At 40.1% G+C, this 22,335-nt stretch overlaps 1 protein-coding gene across 6 annotated transcripts in view; it reads right to left on the bottom strand.

Annotated features, from left to right (window-relative positions):
- The window catches only part of MTR (5-methyltetrahydrofolate-homocysteine methyltransferase), a 75,295-nt gene that overhangs the window by 7,882 nt on the left and 45,078 nt on the right, over window positions 1–22,335 (bottom strand). For all 6 annotated transcript variants that reach the window (XM_019479749.2, XM_019479748.2, XM_059715684.1 and 3 more), the window contains 10 exons: window positions 20,904–20,993; window positions 20,156–20,308; window positions 18,311–18,412; window positions 15,551–15,651; window positions 12,862–12,929; window positions 11,777–11,897; window positions 7,613–7,694; window positions 4,230–4,328; window positions 2,379–2,454; window positions 10–165 (listed from right to left, as the gene is read on the bottom strand). In XM_019479749.2, coding sequence (XP_019335294.1) covers window positions 10–165; window positions 2,379–2,454; window positions 4,230–4,328; window positions 7,613–7,694; window positions 11,777–11,897; window positions 12,862–12,929; window positions 15,551–15,651; window positions 18,311–18,412; window positions 20,156–20,308; window positions 20,904–20,993 — 1,048 coding nt within the window. The remainder of the gene's footprint in view (window positions 1–9; window positions 166–2,378; window positions 2,455–4,229; window positions 4,329–7,612; window positions 7,695–11,776; window positions 11,898–12,861; window positions 12,930–15,550; window positions 15,652–18,310; window positions 18,413–20,155; window positions 20,309–20,903; window positions 20,994–22,335) is intronic.

Raw genomic sequence — 22,335 nt, 5'->3', positions numbered from 1 at the left:
AGTACTTACCTACTACTTTATCATTAAAGATTTTAGGAAATCCTCTATTGGGGTATTTGCCCCGAAGTTGCCACACATCAAAAAAAGGCTTCCAGTCAATATATTCAACCAGCTTATGCAGATCATAATCTTCAAATACTTGAGTGCCAATGAATCTAGGTTTAACTGTAGGAATTCAAAATACCATTTGTCATTAAAAAAATGGTATACTTTTTTGTGCGTCTTTTGCCTATGCAATGCAACAAGTGAACACAATTTACCGTTTTATGTAACCTAGTTTTCCCTTTCCCAAAACTGCACCGTTGAACCCTTACTACCACAGGAATGCTACAACAAAATAATGACAAGTGTCATCCTTGTAAGACTGTCACGATAAACTGACGTCAGTCTAAGCACTGCACAGAACAGAGGTTGGCAGTCTATGGCCCACAGGCTGGATGCAGCATGTGAAATGCTGGGTTTGGCCCACAGCAGCATGGGGTATTGGTAGTATGCAGCTTGGCCCAGTGCATCACCCACTCCTCTCACTCCATGCATTGCCACCGATTCCCTCCTACCCCCACAGTAATGCTTCACAATGACCCACTCCCTATGTCATGTGCTACTTATGGTTGCTGTCAAGTTTGACCCTCCCCACTGCCACTGGGGACAGAAATCTGCTAAGTGTGATGGAGACAGTGGAGGTGGCAGCAGGTAGGCCTGGGCATTGTAAGGGCAGCAAATGGTGGAAGAGTGGAAGCCCATGGTGTGGTGGCTAGGTTGCAAGCAGTGGCCTGCTGCTCTAAATGGTTGCCAACCCCTGGCCTAGAAGATCATGAGGCAGTAGTATAACTGGGGGTAAGCAAGCAAGGCACCCACTCCAGGCACCATCTTTGAAGGGGTGCAAGAAGGGCAGCTGCCACAGCTACTGCCATCACCCAAGGCACAAAGCTTCTAGTTATGTCTTTGTTATCAGGCATTAAAATCCACTTATGAATCAGGTTTCTGTATTGGTCTGTCCCAAACAGTATTGATTTGCACTTAAATTGTGCTGGGCTTGAAGTCATTTTGTTGACTGCAAGAACTAGCAGAAGGTAATGGATGAATTACTGCTGCTTCTGATTTATTGCAAGTGCTTTTTATATTCATGGTCATGGGGCCTAAACCTATACTTATACAGAGCCCTGACTGTCATTAGCACTGAGTGCTGCTAAGTTTCAGGACAATTACAAAAGTGGTCAGGAAGCTATAGAACTTTTTGAATTTCCACACACCTGTACTGGATTGGGTATATGTAAGAGCAGAAAGGGGAACTGCCATGGTAGAACCAATGGCTATACAACTGCTTCTTTCTTACCCTTCCTGCTACTGATACTGGGATGTTTACAGAGATTAGTTAATGAAAATTAAGTACTGCATTTCAGCAGCATAATTTACTTGTGAAAGGAAAACCTATTATGAGGCATGGTATTTCTGGGAGAAAAAAGAAAAAAACAATGCCATGATATGAGGCACTGGTGGGACCCTCATCGGGAATACCATGTTCAATACTGGTCATCCAGTCAAGAAAGATTCATTTGAAAATAGAACAGGTACAGAGATGAATTATTGGGATGTTTGGAGGAAAAATGGAGAGCCATACAAGAGGAGTCTACAAGAGCTTACTGTTTGAAGTAAAAAAACAAAGACCTAAAGGCATTATGACTGCTCTCTATGAAAATATTATGGGGTATACACCACACAGAGAAAAATAAATATTTGGATTAAAGAACAAACATTGGTACTATCACCAAGCAGTTATAAACTGTTGATGAACAAATTTAGGCTGAAAATTAGAAGGAACCTAATCAAAGTCATGAGGTTTTGCAACCACATTAGAAAAGAAATACATGGGGCAAAAAGCTCACATGTTAAAACGGGGGTGTAGGCTGTAGTCGTGTTGGCCTAAGGACATAGGCATATAAAGTTCTTTGGGTGGATCGGTATCCTTTATTAGACCAACTTAAATGTTACATGTTAAAATGGAGCTCAATCAATTTATGAAAAGGATTATAGTTGCTTGCAATATCAAGCTCCAATGGTACAAGCAAGTTCCTGCCTGTCAGTTCTATCTATCTTATAAAAGTAGGTACTGTTTCAGGTACTATAATGGACACTTGTGAAGAACTTATGTTTTTTTCCACTGATGCACAGCAATAGAGAAAAAAAAATCAAAAATTAAATATAATGGGACAACTACACAGTTGCAGGAGAGAAAAAGGGGACACTTCATTTGTGCAACAGAAAAACCCTTCAAATTCAAAAGAAACCAATGTATTTTCAAGTTGTTTCACAGAAAAGACATTGCCACTTTGTGAGTTTATGAAGCTTAGAGTTCAATTTAAAAATTGCATACTGACCTGGTTTACAATCTGACAGCCAGTCATTATGGAAACCTTTTCTCCGGGCTTGTTCCAAAGACAAGTATTTCCTTTCCTGTACAGAAATATAGGGTACATATATATAGAACCTCTCAGCTTTAAACCTTTAATGACTCTCCTACATGTTTATGTAAGGCCTAATAGGCCTATAGAATAAAGCTATTGAGGAGAGCTTGAATTCCAGTCAATAAAACTACTGCATTATCTTCTGGTAGATAGTTCTAGTTCCTCTGGTTGTAAAGGTTTTGAGTATTAATGTCCATACCTGAACTTTAGGCTCCCTTATTAGTTCAACAAAATGCATATAGATGTACAACACAGTGTTGTACATGCAAATGCTCACAATGACTCAGGGAAAGAAGGGGGTATGGCTACAGCACGCCTCCCTGCTCTGCTGGAGCAGATAGCTTAGGCCAAGGCTAGCCTGCCCACCCCACCAGAGGGGCTTTGCAGGAGATGTACAAAGCATCCTGGGATGCTGGGGTACAGAGTTAATTTGAATCTGGAAGGGATCTGGAAGTCCAATAAACTGATTTAACCCAAATCAGTTGAGACTGATACTACATCCATCCAGGTTCATCTTAAACCAGTTTCGGCCATTTTGAAAGCAATTTATGTGTACTCAACTTCTCGTTTTACTGATCTGAACCAGTTTCCTATCACTTATACTGGTTTGTGTGTACTTTCTGTACCTAGCTAGTAAATTTAGAATAATCAATAATAAAATAAAGAGTCACTGTCAACACCTGGGACAAATTCCTTGCTCCAGTTAAAACAGAAAATTTGCTATTCATCTCAATGGAGCCAGGAAGTCACTCCTAGTCATTCCTACAATTCCCAAAGTTGCCTTTTGTTGGAGGAGTTGCTCCTTTAGGAATACAACCATAGGAAACTTTAAGGAAAAAAGCAGTAGAAAAGGCATTAGGCATGGCCTTTCTCCTACAAGTCCCCACACCGAATGTCTAGGATGCTTCTTCTCAAACATCTCAGGTTTGAAGTCCAAAGAGAAGTCTGAAAGCAGGGATGTTCTTAGCAAGAAGAGTTCATCTTTGGAATTACCTGACTAGACTTTCAACATGTTTCTCAATGGACTTCTTACCATGTCTATTCAAACAGAAGACCTGCATTTCTTACTTTTTTCCTGTACATTTGTTTCTTCTGTCTCCCAATGTGAACATTACTTCATCTTTCATTCCCAACATTTAAAAAATTGGACCTTAAATTTCTGTTTAGATACCTTGCCTGGCTTTCATTCCTCATCTCCTTTATTGTGCAAGACCCCATACTACAGTATATACCCCATTCTATAGACCCCATACTACAGGAGGGTATTACAGTATAAACACTGGACAATGACAACCAGGACTTTCCTGAGAAAGTGACTGTAAGAGTAGGGTAGGATTTTGTTTTGAGCCAGGTGCAGACACTACACTTCTACTGATATACGTAATCAGAAATTGGTCTACACACATAACAGAACTGCAGTATGGGGCACACAGACTGGCTTAAAAATGGCAGAACTTGATATAAGATTAGCCCCTCCCCCCACACGCACCAAAGGGTAAATGCGTTCTGCTCACTGCTGATCTAAACTATACCGCTTACAGAAAACCACATACATTTGATTCCATCTCAGGCTTCTTGAATGTCTGTACCTAGCTTTAGAGGTCAATTCACATTGACTTTTATAAATTAATTTCTCTGTGTAAATATGCTGAATATCAATACAGAATCTGTCTGAGGATTAATAGTGATACAAGGATTCCTTAGTTTAGAAGGGAAAAGTTGTGGGTGTGAGTGCATACACATACAATGGACAGATTTATTTACCTTAAGAGATTCATAGTGCTCTTGCCTAATGTCATCATATTCTTCCAGTACTTCTTCAAAGAAGTCCTCCTTTTGATTTTCATCTAACAGTTGAGAGCACTGGAGGGGGGAAAAAGGGAGTTTACACAATAGGAAGGTTGCAACACGGGTGAGTGAGCCCCGGGCAAACTTCAAACTACATCCTTTCCTACTCTAGTTTCCACAGGTATTATTATCTTGCTAAGCATGCCAGATGTAATGCCATTACTAACTTGAAGGCTAGCTTTCAAAGCTTTATAATATGTTAATTTCTGCAACCATCAACAGTGCCTGTATGATGCCATGAGGATACAGTCTGACACAAGGAAAAGCTGAGGGGTGGAAACTAAAACTGGAAGCTCAAACGGGCCTATGAACCAGACCAAGACTTGGATGGACAATTCTCTAGTCTTCTCACAGTAACATTTTCCTGCTTGGATTACATCTCCCTTCTGAGGCCCTGCATGTACTTCATAGCAGTACTGTTGGTACTTTGAGTGTACCAATATTTGTCCCTCTGTCGTTTATTTCTAATAGAGTTAAAAGGTAGAAGGCAATGAATCTATAACTAACTTTACTAAAATTACATAGCTGTAAAATGCCTGGTGCTACAATCAGCGTTTGTTAAAAGATTCATGAAGTCACTATAGTGTTGGAAATAGGCATTTAGGATAATAGTGGGTTAGCCAAAATGAGCAATTAAAAACAAGCCAAGAGACAACTAGGAAATGGCAGAAACGCCCCTCAATGAGCTATCACAATTTGGAAACTGGAGTCTCTGGTGGCATCTTACTCAGTTCTTCAATTTAATTTTAAACTTGGGTAATTTCATTGCTATTATAAAGTCATTCCTTCTCTGTCCCCTCCACCCTACCATGCCCATAAAAAAGCCCCTGCATCTTATCAACTGCAGGTTAATTCTGCACAGGAGCTTTCAAAACTCCATAGATAAAAATCACTTAAGTCACTGAGACTTCTGTCACAGATTTAAGTGGGGCCAGCATTTCACATCATGAGCTTGGGGTGCTGATGTTTCCTTCAAACCATTCTTTAGGTCTGTGTTGGGAGGCTGCCCGTAGAATATGCTTATCTCCAGCAGAACTGGCAGGAGGTTGGTGTACAAAACCTATGCTTCTCACACTGAAATCTTTGTGCACCACAAAGACAAGCTTTGGTTTAAGGCAATCTACAAAGGCTTTATGTTTCTGCATAGTCTGTCTTCCATACCAGGAGTTGCTTTCCCTAGAAATGTCTCCATGCAGGTAATGTCAGATGTAATCCAAGAAGATAATGGAGACCCTTATTAACCTTAACTTTAATGGGATGTCACTGAGACTGGGGAGTAGGTGCAGACCACCACCAACAGAAAGCAGCTGTCCTATATCTGCCAGCACGTGGAATACCTCCTTGCCAAATGCAGATTCTGAAACCTGCAGAGGGGTACCCATAGGGTTGGGAGGATATGGAAAATAAATGAAGATGCCATCAAGTCAGCAATCTTCTTTTCCCCTTTCTTGGGGTTTTCATCTCCTTTACCCACACATGGAAGAATCAGTTCCTTTAAATACCCGTCTTCTCTTACCACTCAACATTTTTCAAAGCAACACTTTACTACTGTCCTTCAAATTTCAAGCCTGTGGTCTTAACCCCCGCCCCCGATCCTTGGGAAAATTATTCTTTATCATGTGATCTTGTCGTCTTAAGTCCACATTAAAAGCATTTTTTTCAAGTTTAAATTCTCAAAGCTTCAGAATTACTGACTTATCAGTAAGTACTAACTACTGACTTAGTTTGAAGATCTACAGTTTGAGAATGAAAGGGTTTTTAAAAAATCTAACATAAGCAAACCCCAGTATTCAAAATTCACTGTGTAGTTTTTGAGATCTCAATTATTCACATCAGCCTGTTCTTCAAAGATTTAAGTCCATGACTTCTTTAAGCATTCGAAAGCACCCTAACAGCCACTGAGATACTAACAGGAAATTCTCAGATATTCATTTTCATCAATGTGTGTTTCCTTATCTAAGTCAGGAATCGCCCAGACTGAATTCATGCTGGTACACTGTATTTATTCCTAGCTATCATAAATATTAGGCATTTTACAAAAAATTTAAATGTTTTTTTTTTTTAAAGACATTACAATCAACTGCAAAATGCACAAAAATACTGTATCTAGGGAACAAATCTTGCTTTGCATCACCAAATGGCCAGATTTTGTGTCAAATTTAACAAAATCCTATGGGCTACTTTTCCAAGTCCTTCTTTTCATTTCATATCTGGGCCACCTACTCTAAGAGCATCAGTTAGAAAGTAATGCCCCCTAATTTTATCTCCTAAGCAAGACAGGGATGCGGAGGGTGTTCTTGTTGACTTCTTGCTTAAGGGAGCCACAGGAAATACAGCTATATTAGAACCCTCAAGAAGCTGAAACATCATATGTAAAAAGCCTGACCGAGACGTGTCTGAGGTGCTGCTTTGGCACAAGGGTGTCTGCCCACATACTAGCCTGTGCATCACAGAGTCAATCTCATTGTTTGGATAGACTGTGCTGCCCCATTAAATGCAGCCCAGAGGATGAAGAATAGATTACGAGGGTAACAAACTTCAGCAACCAACTCACCTATCTTAGGAACTAAAGACACAAAATAAGTCACAGGCTTACACCATCACAGAGTGGTTATAGAGTGCCCTGATCTCACTCATAAGGACTAGGCTAGCTGGTGAAATTGTTTTTTCAGTAACCTGAAAGAGGCTTATAGGTGGCATTCAATTTAGAGGTTAGGGCAAATGGATTGGAATAGGAGTTCTGCATTGATATAGTATTTTCTTGCATACAAAATGCCTTGGAAGATAGTAAGCACCTAGTTTTTGAAAGATGGAACAAGGGGAAAAAAAAAAAAAAAAAGAGATCTTTCCACATAGTAAGAAATTAAGTAGCAGCATTTAGGGACAGCATAACCACCTTTTCAAAATGCAAAAGTGGGACACATGCCTGTCTTGGTTCTGGGCAGCATGGCTGGACCAGACCCAAGCAGAGCCCATGGGGGGCAGGGGAAGGTGTGAACTGCTCAGGGTGCCCAGCCCTGCTGCCCTCCTCCTGGGGGCCTCTTTGGGCAGGACCCAACATGACTTATGACTCATACACCACCTTGCTCCTTCAATATAGTACTTTAAATGATACAGAGGTCTTGATCTAGCCTTCTGTAAGTTATTGCATTTTACCAAGAGAGAGAGCTTTCAGAACCAGGCCCTAGAGGAGCACATTTGTTTTGTTGCAAATAAAAATACTGTTAAAGGGAAGGGATAAAGGATATGTGTAATGGGAGGAGAGGGAGATGGTAGGAAATGCATAACCCAGAACTTACAACTACAACACTTTTGGATGCATCAAGGACATGAATGACTGGTGCACTGTATCGCGGGGCAATTTTGACAGCTGTATGTGTTCTGAAATAGGAACAGATCAAGAGTAAATGTTTCAAAACAAAGTACAAACTTTTCAAAACCCAGGCACTCTGAGACATTACCTAGTCAAGTAAATATCAAGCTACATTTTTATAAATAAAAATAGATATTTAGGGAAAAAAATTCTGCAGGTATACAAATGTAAAATTCATGGTTGGAAAAAATGTTCAGGAGAAAAAAAAAAGCCATGTTTGATATACATGGATTACTATACACAGGTAGATTTATGTATGCAGCATTTTCCTTCCAAAAAGATACTGAAATGATTATTTGGACCACATTCTGCATCAACTTCTCTGTGACAGCATACAGTCCTTCAGCATTGTAAGATAAAAAAAGAATTCAACCTGTTACTTGACTGAGTCTTATGATAGCGTAGTGAGATGTGTTCAAGGTTAAATCCTCTAGAAAAAAAAAAATAGTCCCTTCTTACAAATGCCTCAGGTTAAGTATGCCTGTGGCCTTCAGACTTTCACCAACTTTTCCAAATGATGAACTATGACTGACTGTTCATAACATGTTTTACAGTAGTTGCATACAAAACGTGGTCTTCAAAACCTAAAGCGTAAGCACCTCCACTCTTGAGATGAAAGAGGAACTCTTTGCAATCATTAAGTAGAAAGATCTTGCCCTCACTAGAAAGTCACCACAAACTAAGACCTCAGTTCAGCAAAGTGTTTAAAACACATAATTCCATTTGTGTCCATAAAGCACTTAAAGAACATGTTTGGAGCCTGTTGATTGTTTAGCACTTGCTAAAGTGCTTTGCTGAATAGAGACTGAGTGCTAAATTAAGGCTTAAACTAATGCATTACCTGCAGCTGACTATTTCAGCAGCTATTTGTCCTGACAAATGGTATGAAAGCATGTGCAAGTAAGCATGCTTGCCAGGAAGCAATACCTCACTTGTTCATTTTGCTACTTTGAGACAGCATGTCTGCTGTGACTTGACGCAAGTTGGTCAGGAAATGGATATACATGGGGAAAACAACAGGTCATGAACTGACCAGGCATTCTGTGGTCCTGAAAAAGAACTAGCAGAATAGTGCAAGATGCAAAATGGAAGAAAATGTCCATTTAGTTTTAGTTCAACCACCTTATCCCAGTCTACTTCCTTAATATAAAAAGATACACTCAGTTGCACAGTGACAAAATGACAAATAATTAGTGTTGACATATTTACTCGAATTCAAGACAAGGTTCCCATCCTTCCCAGTCCCCGTCCCCACCCCCCCAAAAAAAATCTGCACGGAAAAAAAAGCCTTGTCTTAGATTTGAGTCATGGCCTTAAGCAGGTAGCAGGTCATCTCCAGCTTTGGCCCCAAATTCAGGGCTGAAGTCAGAGCTGAGGCACTGCCTACCCTGGGCCAAAAGAGCTCATTTGGTGGGAGAAGGGGCATGCAGCTGAGCGGTGAGCACAGGGGAGAGGGAACCTGCAGCTTGTCCCTCCACCACCTGCAACTCTAACTCAGCTGCCTTCCCCCTCATCTTCTGAGAGGGAGGGTCATCTTAAATTCAAAGTTGTTTAAGATTTGCATAAATATGGTACTTCATCACTTTTACAATGAATGTATATCTACCATGTAACTGCACATAATTTAAGCCATCACAGGATTTTTGTTGTTTTAGCTTCCAAGGTAATTGCATCCGATTCCTCCCACATAGATTTACTAATGTGACAAGATCTGAAGGGTACTTTCTTTTGCAAGAACAAACTTACCTGCTTCAGGGCTTCAACATCCTTAAACCTGTTGCTTTCAGCACCACCATGTTTACATTCATATTTTGCTTTGAAAGACAGGTGCAGCAAAGCAATGATTAAGAAGCTGTAAAAATTAAATGTGCAAAAACTATCACACATTCAGACAGTGTGACAGGGGGGGAAAAAAGTGTCCTATCAGGCCATTAGTTTTATAAAATGGGTGTCCCTTTTTCTTTAGGCTCTGGCAAGTATGTGCATCTGTTTTGGATGTATAAGTTACAGCTAACTCTGAAAAATAATTATATAAATTACCTTTTTGGGAACTTTTAAATTTGTTCCTTCCTTGATGATGTACTTGGGCTTCATCTTAGACAATATATTTGTTCAAGCAAGATATTATATTTGCTTAAGGCTTAACCCTTTTATAAGCAAAAGGGAGAAAAGTGATAGATAGGCAGCATAAGTAATATAGTGGGATTGAATATTTTTACATATATTTTTAATCATCTTTCATAAAAAACACTGTTTGATACACTACCACTATTACTTGCCTAGTTCTAACATTACCAAAACATTTTAGTAAAACAAATATGCATTATAACTAAGCTAAAGATATCCTACTAGAGAAATCTTGTGTGCAAAGTCATGCATCCCCTCCCTCAGCTCACCTACAGAAAGGAAAAAAACAGAAGTGGGGAACTATTACAGAGCCAAAGCGCAAAGAACTCCGTAAACAGTTTTTTAAAAGTATTTATTTAAACTTTCAAAGCAGGACGGTCAAACCTATGGCCCCGAGGCCAGATCTGACCCACAGAACGATGTCATTGGGTCTATACAGATCCCACAGGGGCAAGACATTTTTGGGCAAGGCCCCAAGTCAGTGGTGCGGGGACAAGTGATGGCCGCATTAACTGTTGCAGCTGCTCATCCCAACACCACATCCAGATCTGGCCTGGGAGTGGGGCAAATTTGACATTCCTGTTTTAAAGTAAATGTATATACTATTAAGTACTCTCCAAAGTCTGAGGTGTATATAAAAAGAAAATTACCAGTCTCCATTAAGTCTCTGGTTTTAATATTTAAGTAAATACCTTTTATATGTGTGTGTTTGCATGTTTCACAAACACCTTATGTAAATTTGTTTGTTTATTTTCACAACAAAACTGTATGCTGATTATTCAGTCTGAAAAGCCAGGGGTAAAGCATATGGGCTTTGCATTTACTCTTTCCAAAGGCATTTGTCTCCATAATGGTGAATTATGCAAGTTGTCTCAAAATGACAACACGTTGAGGACCACAAAGGACTATCACGGCAGATGATCAGCTTTTTTAAGCCCTCCTCTAATTAGAACAAATATGTTTTGCAGACAAATTCTCTGTATTCCATCACTTTTGTTTGTTTTCAGTGTCATAGAAGATGAACCCAGACAAGCAGGAAAAATAAAAAAAAAGGTAAGGACACATCATAATGTGGGGTAGATTGCTGGGCCAGTAGACATGGCAGTCATCCTAATCAACTCAGTGCTTGTTATCTTATTGACCATTTTGCCAACACCAGCTGATTCAAGAGGCAGGGAGCTGTAGGATGCTGATCACAAAAATGCATAAGCTTCTGGGAAGAAAAGAAGCAATGCTCAAACTTTTATATATGCAAGAACTGACCTCTTCAGTCTCCTGAGCTGTCACCTGCTCAAAATATTGGACATAAAGTAGTTAGCAAAGTGTGACTCAAGCCACCACTCAAAGCAGGTTTGCAGAAAGGTTAATACCAGATGTCAGCCAGCTGTCAATATTATTCTCTAGAATAATCAGAGCAGTGACATGACTTTATTTGAATACATTTACAAGAATGAGATCCGAAGCTGAGAAATTCCAATTCAGAAGTAAGTATCCTATAAACACGTGATCTGTCCTGTTTCAGCAGATTAGAAATCCACTCTTGCACAGCACTGTGGCCTGGACCCACCAATGACAGGCTTATCTTTAAGCACATGAACAGTCCCATTCCTACACTGCAAGTTGAGTAGGTTCAGAAGAGCTCTGCTGAATCAGAGCCTGAATTGTTCAGCCCCTGCCCAGGGACACAGTTCCATTTGTAGCAACTGTGTGTAGGATCAGGCCCATAGCATTTAAAGCATTTGACATTTAGATAGCTAAAGCATTGTGCATGTCCATTATTAGTGGGAACCCAGAGCTACTGAGTTAGAGACAGTAGCAAGTTAAGCCTTTTATCTTCTAAAAAACCAGGGGGGACAGGGGCAGAGAAAGTTACACTTCACATACACAGATTTTACTTATTTATTTATTTGCATTTAGCAGGACCTTGCATATGCTTTTGTCCCCTCAAGATTATTTTACTCACTTAGAAGTGGTTGCTCCTCCAATCAGCAATGGAATCTTTATCTCTAATCTCTGCATTTCCTTGGCAACAAAAATCATTTCATCCAAAGAAGGTGTAATAAGACCAGAAAGACCAATTATATCTATTGCCCAACAAATGGGGGGGGGGAAAAAAAGACTTTAGAAGGGGTAGAACTACTACACAATGTATTTTTAAACTGTAAATAATTGAATAAGTCAGCTTTGTGCCTCAAACATCAAAGAGAAACCATACTGTATAAACATATCAGTTACATGATAGCAATAGCATCCCAGAAGTACTGGATGCTTGGTTTGACTGAGTTGGAAGGGACAACGTTTTTAAGAGCAGCAAATGATTTGGTGTGCCCCACTTCACAAGCTCGTCTTAGATGCCAGCAGTGCTGAGCATCTGCAGCTACCAAGGACTTCACTTGAAGTTGCAGGTGTTCCATACTTATGAGTTGGCCCTAAAAGCATCTCAAACGTTAGGCATCCAAAGGCAGAGGACACTGATACCGGAAGCCACTTCTGAAAATGTTGGCCAAGGGGCTCAGTTTCAGAGTTTAAGTATGCCATTGGCTTTACTTACATGTGTTGAACTGCTAAGTGCATAATGCTTGGGTATCCTTGGCTACTATACTGGCATTTTCACAGCTCTAAGCCGCAACACTTAATTTGGAAGCAGCTAGCATTTGTTCTAGAGAAACCTTATTGCCCTACAACCATGAATTCCAGCTTTTACTGTCACTGGTTTGGCAAGGCTCAGAATGGAACTAAAAGCCAAGTTGGACTAATTGATATGGCCTTTGACTGATTATTTAACCTTTCTAAGCCTCAGCTTATTCTTGTGTAAAATGTAATAAGATGTACCTATTCCACAGAGCTATTCTTTTCTAAAATATTTCACACCTTAGGAAAATGTTTTTATAGTGTGCGCCAAACATTAGCAGCAACAATAAAAAGGTAAGTTCTGTCAATAAAAAGCTGCCCATGAGCCTCTTAATCTTCCAGAATTCATTAGCAAGATAATTCAAGTTCATGTTTAAATTCAAACAAATGAAGATTATAGATCAAGTGTTTCTATACCTGCTTTGTTTTCAATAGCAGCTCTCAATATCTTATCGCATGGAGTCATGACTCCTAAATCAATAACCCTGTGAAAAGAAATAAGATGGTACACAATTCTTTTTAAGGTAACAAAACATGTTTTGAAGGGGTGATCATGTCATTTATTTTAAACCACTAGCATGAAGTGTTATATTTTAAAGAAAGACCACAAAAATCTAATTTTGAAGGAAATAAGTGGATACCTTTGGTTATAAGTGATCTCGCAAAAACACTGGCAACCTTGGAGAATTTTTAGCTCCTGAAGGAATTTCACATGATACAGTACCATGAGTAGAGAAAACTTAGAAATTTTACCATGGGAATTTTTAAAAAATAAACAAACTTAACATGAATTTATCTATTAGGCAGGCATAAAGAAACAGCAGACCTGAATACAACCAATTCAGTATGAGTGTAGTACTGGATCCATAAAAATAAGTTTGGTGGCTAACAAATGTATTTTTAACTATGTACCAATGACAATTCTATGCTGGTAAATTTTACTGTGCCTACAAATTACCCGATGAAAACAAATACAAAAAACCCTAACAACTGGGGCTTGAAAAATCCACATGCTCTGGGAAGGAAGGTAACCCATCCCATTAACTGCAGCATCTATGCTTTCCTTTAAGAAAAGGAACTTTCAGTCCCCTACAGCTACACAAATAACCTTCCAAATAAATACAGCATCAGCTCTTTGAGTCTGCAGGCAGGCAGCTCAAGTGTCTTTTTGCTACTGCTCATAACTTTGCAAAGTAGAGGAGTGAAGCCGACAAGTCTCCAGTCAGCTCCACAGTTGCCATTCAAAATCTTGGCAGTGGTGAATCTGACAAGAATGATGTCAGTTCTCTATTACCACTGCTTCTTACAAAGCTATGCAGCAGTAGAAGGCAGACTTATTTATGGAGGGGAAAGGAGCCAAATAAAGGCTCAGGAAAGTGGAAAGTATCCAGGTACTCTGCTCCCTACACCTTCTACGGCAGCTCTGAATCAAGAACAAGAGACAAAGCTTAATTACTTTCACACAACTAGAGAAATTTCAGATTTATAGTCTGCCAGTTAACCAGAGACTGGGATTTCACAGACATTAGGGCTGGAAGGGACCTTGGAAGATCGAGTCCAGCCCCCTGCCCCAGGGGCAGGAAGTCAGCAGGGGTCATAGGATCCCAGCAAGATAAGGTATGAAAGATGGACAATATGTCTCCTCTTTTCTAGCAGCTAGAGGCAGAGAAGCTGCTTTTCTCATCAAGATACTTCCCCTGGATCTTTATGGTGAGGAACCAACCATTTAGTCTTTTGCAACTGCTCCTGAGCCAACATTTAATCACCAAGCTAACCAGTATAAAGAATAAATTTAATCCCATCCAGCATTACACACCAGGCAAAATATAAAAAGGAGAAAACTATTAGAAAGAGAAAAAAAAATAACTGTTCTGCAGCAGTAACTCAGAGTTAGAATGGAGTATTCACACACATACTATAAAAACTCTTTGAAACCTATATGCAGTACTAGTCCTACTATCAAAGTAACATACAAGACACAAGATACAAGACTGTCCCTTGCTTAATGATTGCTTACATACAAATACACAAACAGATCAATGAAACTGATGAAAAGTGGCTCAGAGCTGTCAGTAAATACCAAAAGTTTCAGTACAAAATGCATCTTGAGCAAGGCTTATAATTACATTCACATTTAGTTTTTCTATGCATTATTAAATGCTTCAAAACCAAAGCCACGTTTGGGAAAATAAAAGAAAATTGCTAACATTAAATTGTGTCATAATCTAATGTCCTATTCTCATTATTACTAACCATTACCAAAGCACTTGTACAAGTAAGCACTTATTTTTTAGCCAGCTGCCTCAGCCTGCTGGCTTCATTCAGCATCACTTCCACTCGTTGTGACAGAATACACTGACTTCAGTTCACTAAATAGTTCAGCCTAAATAAAGCATGAGAAAGCCCAAAGTAAATCAATAAAAGTTCATGAGAAAAGGTAATTTAAAATGCTGTTATATGCATTAAAACAGCTTTACCCAAGTTCAGAAATGTAACCTTTTTTAAATGAAACCTATTCTGTTAAACATTTTCCTTTCTGGTTGTAGTCTCTTCCAAAGAGAGGCCAAAAAACAATAAAATTTATCCTAAATGTTGGAGGTGTGAGCAAGTAGGGTATAGATTTGAACCAGGTTTGACTGTGTGCACCACCCGAAGGTCTCCTGACTAAGCAGGTTTACAAGTCTATAACTGTGCCTTCATGATTGCCAGTTCCCATTGGTACAGACCTTGCAAGATTTGACATTTTCTTAAAGCTCCAGATTTTAGAATTGTGTGATAAGTTGAGGTTCTCAGCCTAATGGGACAGAACACAAATATACCTCTATACCACCCTTTTTGTTACTGAGTGGAGGGCAGCGAAGAGGGGGAAAGAGGAGTAGGTGAAAACAAGAGAAGACAAATTAAAGTAACCCAACATTTAAAACAAATCATCATTTTAAAACAAGACCCTGCTTGTTTTTTTAATGCTTGGGATTAGCAATCCTGCCTTTGCTTATGCCCTATTTTAACTTTAATTATTAAGGTTGAACATGGAATATCTATCTGCAATTCAGATGGGAACATTATACTGTGATAAAGACCAAGAAATGACGACTAGCCCTATTACCTGAAATTATTGCAACCTAGGACCACTCCCACAATGTTCTTGCCAATATCATGCACATCTCCTTTTACAGTAGCAAGCACTATTGTGCCATGATAAGGGTCCTGCAAAAGAAAAAAAAAACCCCAATCTTTAGAATTATGATGAAAGTTCAACTTATTTGTACAGCTCTTAACAGTGGAATCCTAATCCCTGGCTCTGGTTCACAGAAGCTACTACATCATTATTTTATACAAATGATCATGATAAATGACGTTACTAATATAATTCATAAAACCAATACTGCTAGTAAACCAACTGAAGAACAAGTTTCACTTGTTCACTTGTAAGGAATGAGGTAGCTCACTGCCTTCATAAGTCTGGTCAACTTAGCTTCTATGTGCCAGGCTGCCCAATCCTGGTCAGAGAGCACATTTAATAGCGGACACAGTGGAACTTCTTCAACTCCAGTGGGACAAAAATCTTACAGGTTGCTTTCATGTCACGAGTAAGAGCAGGTTGCTGTAACAGACTTGCAAAGCTGAGAAGAAACTTGGGTTTACTTGTACGCTGAAATCCAAAATGTTCATTTGAGTATTTTATCTCCTTTACAAATCTAGGAACAGAGAAACTGTTTCGTCCTTGTGCAGCATGTTCTCTTTTCTAGGCCTGTTAGACCATCATGCATCTCCCTCATATTCAGCAGCCAGTACTGCTCTCAGTCACAGCAAGTCTTTTACTGGCACCTGCGATCTCAAACTGAATGAATTTAAAAAAAATGGGGATCCCCAGAGATAACCCTGTTTACTAAAATGACTAGATCTTCTAGTAGCGCTCCAGTATTTCCATTTTCAGATAGTGAACAATGGAAAACACTTGTTCATGAGGTGCCATGTTAGAGGGAGGTGCTATCGATGACAAGGAAGACTAGAAAAGCGTATGTTATGGGGAACCACAAAAATTAAAATGCCAAATCAAACAGAAAAAAAACCCACTGATATGTAAAGTTCCATTGTCTACTAACTACTGTTGACTCAATTGGTGATGGATGCCCTAGGGAAAAAAATAACAGATTGAGTGGAACACAGAAAAAAAGTCTATGCCAGACGGCAAGCAATATGGGCCAGAGTACATACTTCAGTGTAGCTGTATTTTATTTTAGAACACAATGTTTTCATCTGTTTTAAATGAGCTGGCATACTGATTCTGGGCACAGGCCCAACTGGTTCTTTTCTTATTCTGTTCCAGGTCTGCAACCACAGTCATTCATCCTCAGATGTAAATGAAGAGACTGCATTCCCTGCAGGTCTGTGACTGAAATGGTGCTGAAGGTCACAGTGCCCCAGGATAAAAGCTTGCTGGTGTGCAAGTGTGTTTTCAGAGGGTCAGCAGCTATTCTACGGGACAGACACTACTAGCCTCTCTCTTTCCTCCTCCAAGAAGGAGTGGTATTTACCAAGCCCCTCATAGTCTGCAGAAGGTAGCACTGAGTCTAGTTGATTCTTCGTCTAACACCTCTATCAAGATAGGATGACATTTGTAAAAGTTGACATCTCTGCAGACAGCTTGTGCTTATTTTACATCTTATTCTCCACAGTGAGAAACAGCTATGTCACAAAAGCCTTAAGGCTGAGAATACGATCCAATCCATAGAAATGATTCTCAACAGTCTCCAGTGGACATTAGATGAGGCCCAAGAAGCTTATCAGCAGTCATTTGTGCAGTTAGTTAAAAACAGACAGGTGTTGGTTCAGGACAGGAGGCAGCAGAAGAAAAAAAAATGTATCTTACCACTGGAATTGAGGAAGAGAGGAAGGGAAACAGACTGTACTCCCCTTGGAGAGGAGACACAAATTTACAAGAGATAGCTAAGGGGGTGCTTTTCCCCATACCATAGCGAGTATAGGGAAGGAGAAACAGGACATGCTCCTTTTCTCATTAAATTAAATTTTGCACAGGATGGAGAACAAATGAAAATAAGTTCTGGAGTAATTTACCTTGATGTCTGTAGCACAGAAATAAGAAATTAATTTGAATGTGTTCAAGTAAGGAACACCCAAGAAAATTTTTAAAATTTAGATTTACGACTTGAGGGTTCCATCTCATATTTAAAAATTAATCCTTAATATTGTTACAATTTCAGAAGCACCTAACAATTACCTTTAAGAAGTTATGGAGCATAATGGAAAGTCTCAGAGGACTAGAGAAGGGCAAACATAGTACCTGTCTCTAAGAGGAGTATCTGGGGAATTATAGAGCAGGCAGCCAAACTTCTGTACCTGGAAATATACTGGAATAAATAATTTAAATTGTCAATTTATATAATTATAGGGGATAATAAGCTGATAATAGCTAATATGGATGTGTCAACTACAGATCACGTCAAAGCAATGTGACTGGGAAACAGGCCTAGTGAAAAGGGGAAGCAGGTATATCTTGACTTCAGTAAGGCTTTTAAACACAGTGCCATTAGTAAACTAGTGAAAGAAAGACCAAATTAAATAACTTCAGGATTGAGACAACTGGTGTGGGGGTACTGTTAAATAATAATTACCAATGGTAAACTGTCTAGGAAGACAGTTAACTGTTAACAGACTTTTAACTGTCTAGGAAGACATTAAGTAGGATCTAAGGATCTCTTGGGCAGTGTCACTTAATGTTTTCTTTAAGGGTTTGGAAAGAGGAGAGAGAGAGAGAGAGAGAACACTTTTCAAACCTGCAAACAACCCCAAGGTGGAAGAGGTTACAAGAATTTTGGAGTTTTAGGGTGAGAAATTAACTTGCCTCTTCTTCTATAGTGCCAGATCTCATTTCCTCTCTTTCCTTTTCCATGTAAGGAATGAGGTGGCCCACTGCTTTCTTCATAACTCGAGCAGATTTTATCACCTGAATTGACAAATAAAGGAAAAAAAATTGTCAGACACAGAGAAACAACAACAGCCCTTCAATGACTGATTTTTTTAATCCCAATTAGAGAAAACAAGCAAATCAAACCAAGTATTTCCAAAGATCCCAGTCTGTTAGCGAACTCTGTACTGCTAGTTCCCAGGCCCATCGAGTTCAGTGGGGTTCTGTTCATATAGATCTCACTGTAGAACCAGGATCTTCAGGTGTGACCATGAGAGGTGTGTTTAAGGACCACAAAACAAAAAGACGGCAATGCGAGCTCTGGGTCCTTAGCACTTTCTAAGATCAGAAACTTCAATAAAAACTCATTAAAAATAAAATTATACATTCCTTAAATAGGCATAGGAGGTGCACAATATGCAGCAATCAAAAGAGGCCCTAAAAGAAAGGATGGGGGGCTGAAGCAACAAGAGGCAAAAAAATAATAAAACCGTAGCCACATAGAAAGGCCAAGTGAAATGAAAAAAAAATTATTTTCAAATAGGTGCACCTAAACTGTCTAAATTCAAGAATTCTAGCTCATTTGAAGAAGAAAGCCAGAACAGAATCATTTATGGACACATTTTATATGGCATAACTCAGGGCTGGAGGGCCACAACTGTAGCCCCAACCCTTGACAAGTGCCCTACCCCCTGGTCACCATTTTGGGGACTGGAAATCCTTCCCCCTAACACGTGACCTTTGCCATGAAGTCCCTCTCCCCCTCTGAAGTATTCCTTAAAATTCTGCTTTTCTGATGTGGAACATGACCCTGGGATGGCATCAGAGAGCACTTTAAGTACCAGAAAGCTGAGTCTTAGGGTATAAGTTCAATTAAGGACCCTCTGTGCAGATATGAAATATCTACTCTGTGTTCAAAGATTTTAGCCATTTGCTATAATCTTGGATTGCCATCCTGGAACCAGAATAAAAAAAAACAAATCAGATACTAAAAATCAAACATCTACTATAAAATATCTTATTTTTAAAAATATTTTTGTCCTGATTTATGTATGTTTGTGTAGTCTATATAGAAGTGATTGTATAAAAGCTCAAAAATAAAATCTTACTTGTGTGTGGGAGGGGGTGTATGCGCGCATGTATGGTGTGTTGTGTAGAGTGTGTGGGGGGTTGTAGGGTATGGGGGGGCATGAGGGGGTGTGTGTGTGTGTGTGTGTGTGTGTGTGTGTGTGAGAGTGAGTTAATGGAGGGGAGGGGGTTGAGGGAGGGTTGGAGGGGTGTGGGGACTGCTCCCTAGCAGCAGCTGCAGGCCCTCAGGGTGCTCATGGCTGATGCACACACAGCTGCCAGGCAGTGCGTGGCTCCAGCCAGTACCAGGAGTTGCAAAATGATGGCAAGGAGTGGAGCCAGGTCAGCCCATCTCTATCACACAGGGCTCACGTGTAGCTCCCAGGACTTGCACACCACCAGGGGGGAAGCCCTGTGTGATGGGAGCCAGTGGCCTGGCCCTGCTCCCTGCCACCACATGCAGCTCCCCTGGCAGCTGCAGCCGTGGGGGCAGCAGCTCCACCCGGAAGCCGTGTGTGCTGGCCAGGGCTATCCCGTGCAGGAGGGTGGGAGAGAAGCACACAGGTTTGGCAGAGTACAATTAATTGGTGAGCATCTGCAGGCTGGATGAAAATTGCCTGGCAGGCCACATTTTGCCTGTCCTTGGCTTAACTGGAGAGATAGATGGGCTAGGTGTGAGGAAGTGGGACTCAAAGAAATTATTCTCCTTTTTACCTGAGGCAGAAACATCTTTCCAGCACCAAAAAGATCACCAACAACTTGCATGCCACTCATCAGAGGTCCTTCAATTATATTCAGAGGTCTGGGGTATTTTTCATGGTTTAACCTTGCCTCTTCTGTGTCCTCAATAACATATTTTTCAATGCCCTAAAAAAACCAAACAAAATAAAAACAAAAAAATCCCCACACAACTTTTCCTTATGTTTTCCATTATATTATATTATATATCTGTTTCCCTACACCTCAAAAATCTTTTACTTAGCAATAAGCACAACAACAGTACAAATAGATCAATTGTCTAAAGCAATGTTTACACATCTGCACATTTACTAATTGTAAAGTCAAATAAAACCTGGCCTGCTAGATGTCTCCATCAGCAGCAGATATTCCTAAAGTTTGAATGAATTTTTTCCCCCTCATATTTGTAACTCAACCATCTTATCCTCCTGTTAATGGAAAGTGAAATGAATTAGTAAGCAACCTAAGGCATGTGAGACTGACCAAATCTAAAATTCTACTGACCCTGGCTACGTAAAATACAAAAGCAGCCAGTTGTGAAGTACCGTTATCACATTTCTCTTTGTTTCAAAGATTTAAAAGCGTTATCAGTAGTACAGGTACAGCAGTTTATGACTTTTATGATAAAAAGCTTTTAATGGCTGCATTGCAATCTTTATAACGATAATGAACCCTTCACGCTACACACTTTGATTAGGCAAAGCAGTTTTTTATAGCAAGCTACCTTGATAAGTGCATATTCTAGCCTTTCTTCCACTGGGCTGTTCCGCCATTCATCAGTCTGTACCACCTTCTTTCCTCCTTGGGTGTGAGTCTGAAAGAGGGAGTGAGCAAGCAAGCACTGAAATTCCTGGGCGTTTGGCAGGACCAATAACAATATCAGAATTTGGTGTTTTATATCTTTAAGAATAAAAATAAGAACTGCATTTGTACATACATCACACACTACTAATTTTATATTACATTGAGGATATCTACACAAGACATTTACTGTGGAACTACCTAATTAGCTCCACAGTAAATGTCTTGGTGTCTACACATGCGGCCCTATTAGGGCACAGGAAATGAATTAACTCTGCAGCAGGATAGTACCTGCTGCAGGGTTTTTTGTGTGCAGCAGCACTTGTGTAGATGCTGACCCATCTGGCAGGGCCATGAGGGTGCTTCAGTGTGGGAGCTGCCTTCTGGCTAGCCCCACACAAACACCTTTATGCTCCAGCCAGCCCCTCCACAGCACACTTAGATCAGGTCAGAGCAGCCCCAAGCTGGCAGGCTGACCCCCTGGGTCCCCTACCAGCTGGGGCTGCTCTGACGCAACTCAATGCGCTGCACTCCCAAGCGCACATTTAAATGGCGTACCCAGAGCAATAAACTCCAGGGCGATAAGCATGTGTAGACATGCCTATTGATATTAAAATTTAAAACTTTACTACATATTTACACAGTGCAGCATGCGTGATATTGTACATACCAGCAGAACTGACAGGTCCCTGACCTGAGGAGTTAATGATATAATGAAAATGTAGACAAAGGAAACGGGGGGGGGGGGTGTTACTTCTGGGCATGTAACAAATTGATTCTTGGCCAGCAGAGTGCCATGACATTTTAAAATCCTAACTAATTAATTTGGCATTGGTTCAGTTCCTGCTGGGCTACAGTTTATGTTATGTCACGTTCCAGATGGCTTTTGAAGCCAAGGGCTTCCAGAACTATTTCAAGCTAAGACGTTTTACGTCCTCAGAAGAGCACATATACACAACGGGCTGTTTCACTCGCCCTGTTCAAAGGCATTTTCAGGTTTTACTCTACTAGCAGGGGTAGTATTCAAAAGCACCAAAACTTCTACCATCCAAGTGCACAGTTAAGGATTCAGTCTCTCTCGCCCATTGTTGGTTTGGTTTTGGCAGACTGTTTCTGTGGTGCAATCTGACAGAGAAAAGTTGCCCTTATCATGGTTCCCCCTGCTTTACCTGTGGCAGGTTAGGGTGTTGTGTGTTAGGGTTGTGTTCAGAATGACTGTAGTTTAGACGATAGATTTGTACAGGATAGTTTGGATGGAGATAATCCTGCCTCGGGCAGGGAGATGGATGAGATAACCTCTACGTTTTTATGATTCTATGATTCCGAACAGCAAAGATAAAACCCTGACTCCACTG

The sequence above is a fragment of the Alligator mississippiensis genome, chromosome 1, assembly GCF_030867095.1.
Source record: "Alligator mississippiensis isolate rAllMis1 chromosome 1, rAllMis1, whole genome shotgun sequence".
Classification (NCBI taxonomy): Eukaryota; Metazoa; Chordata; order Crocodylia; family Alligatoridae; genus Alligator; species Alligator mississippiensis.
Note: the sequence above shows the minus strand (reverse complement) of the source record. Positions and strands in the feature narration are given on the sequence as shown.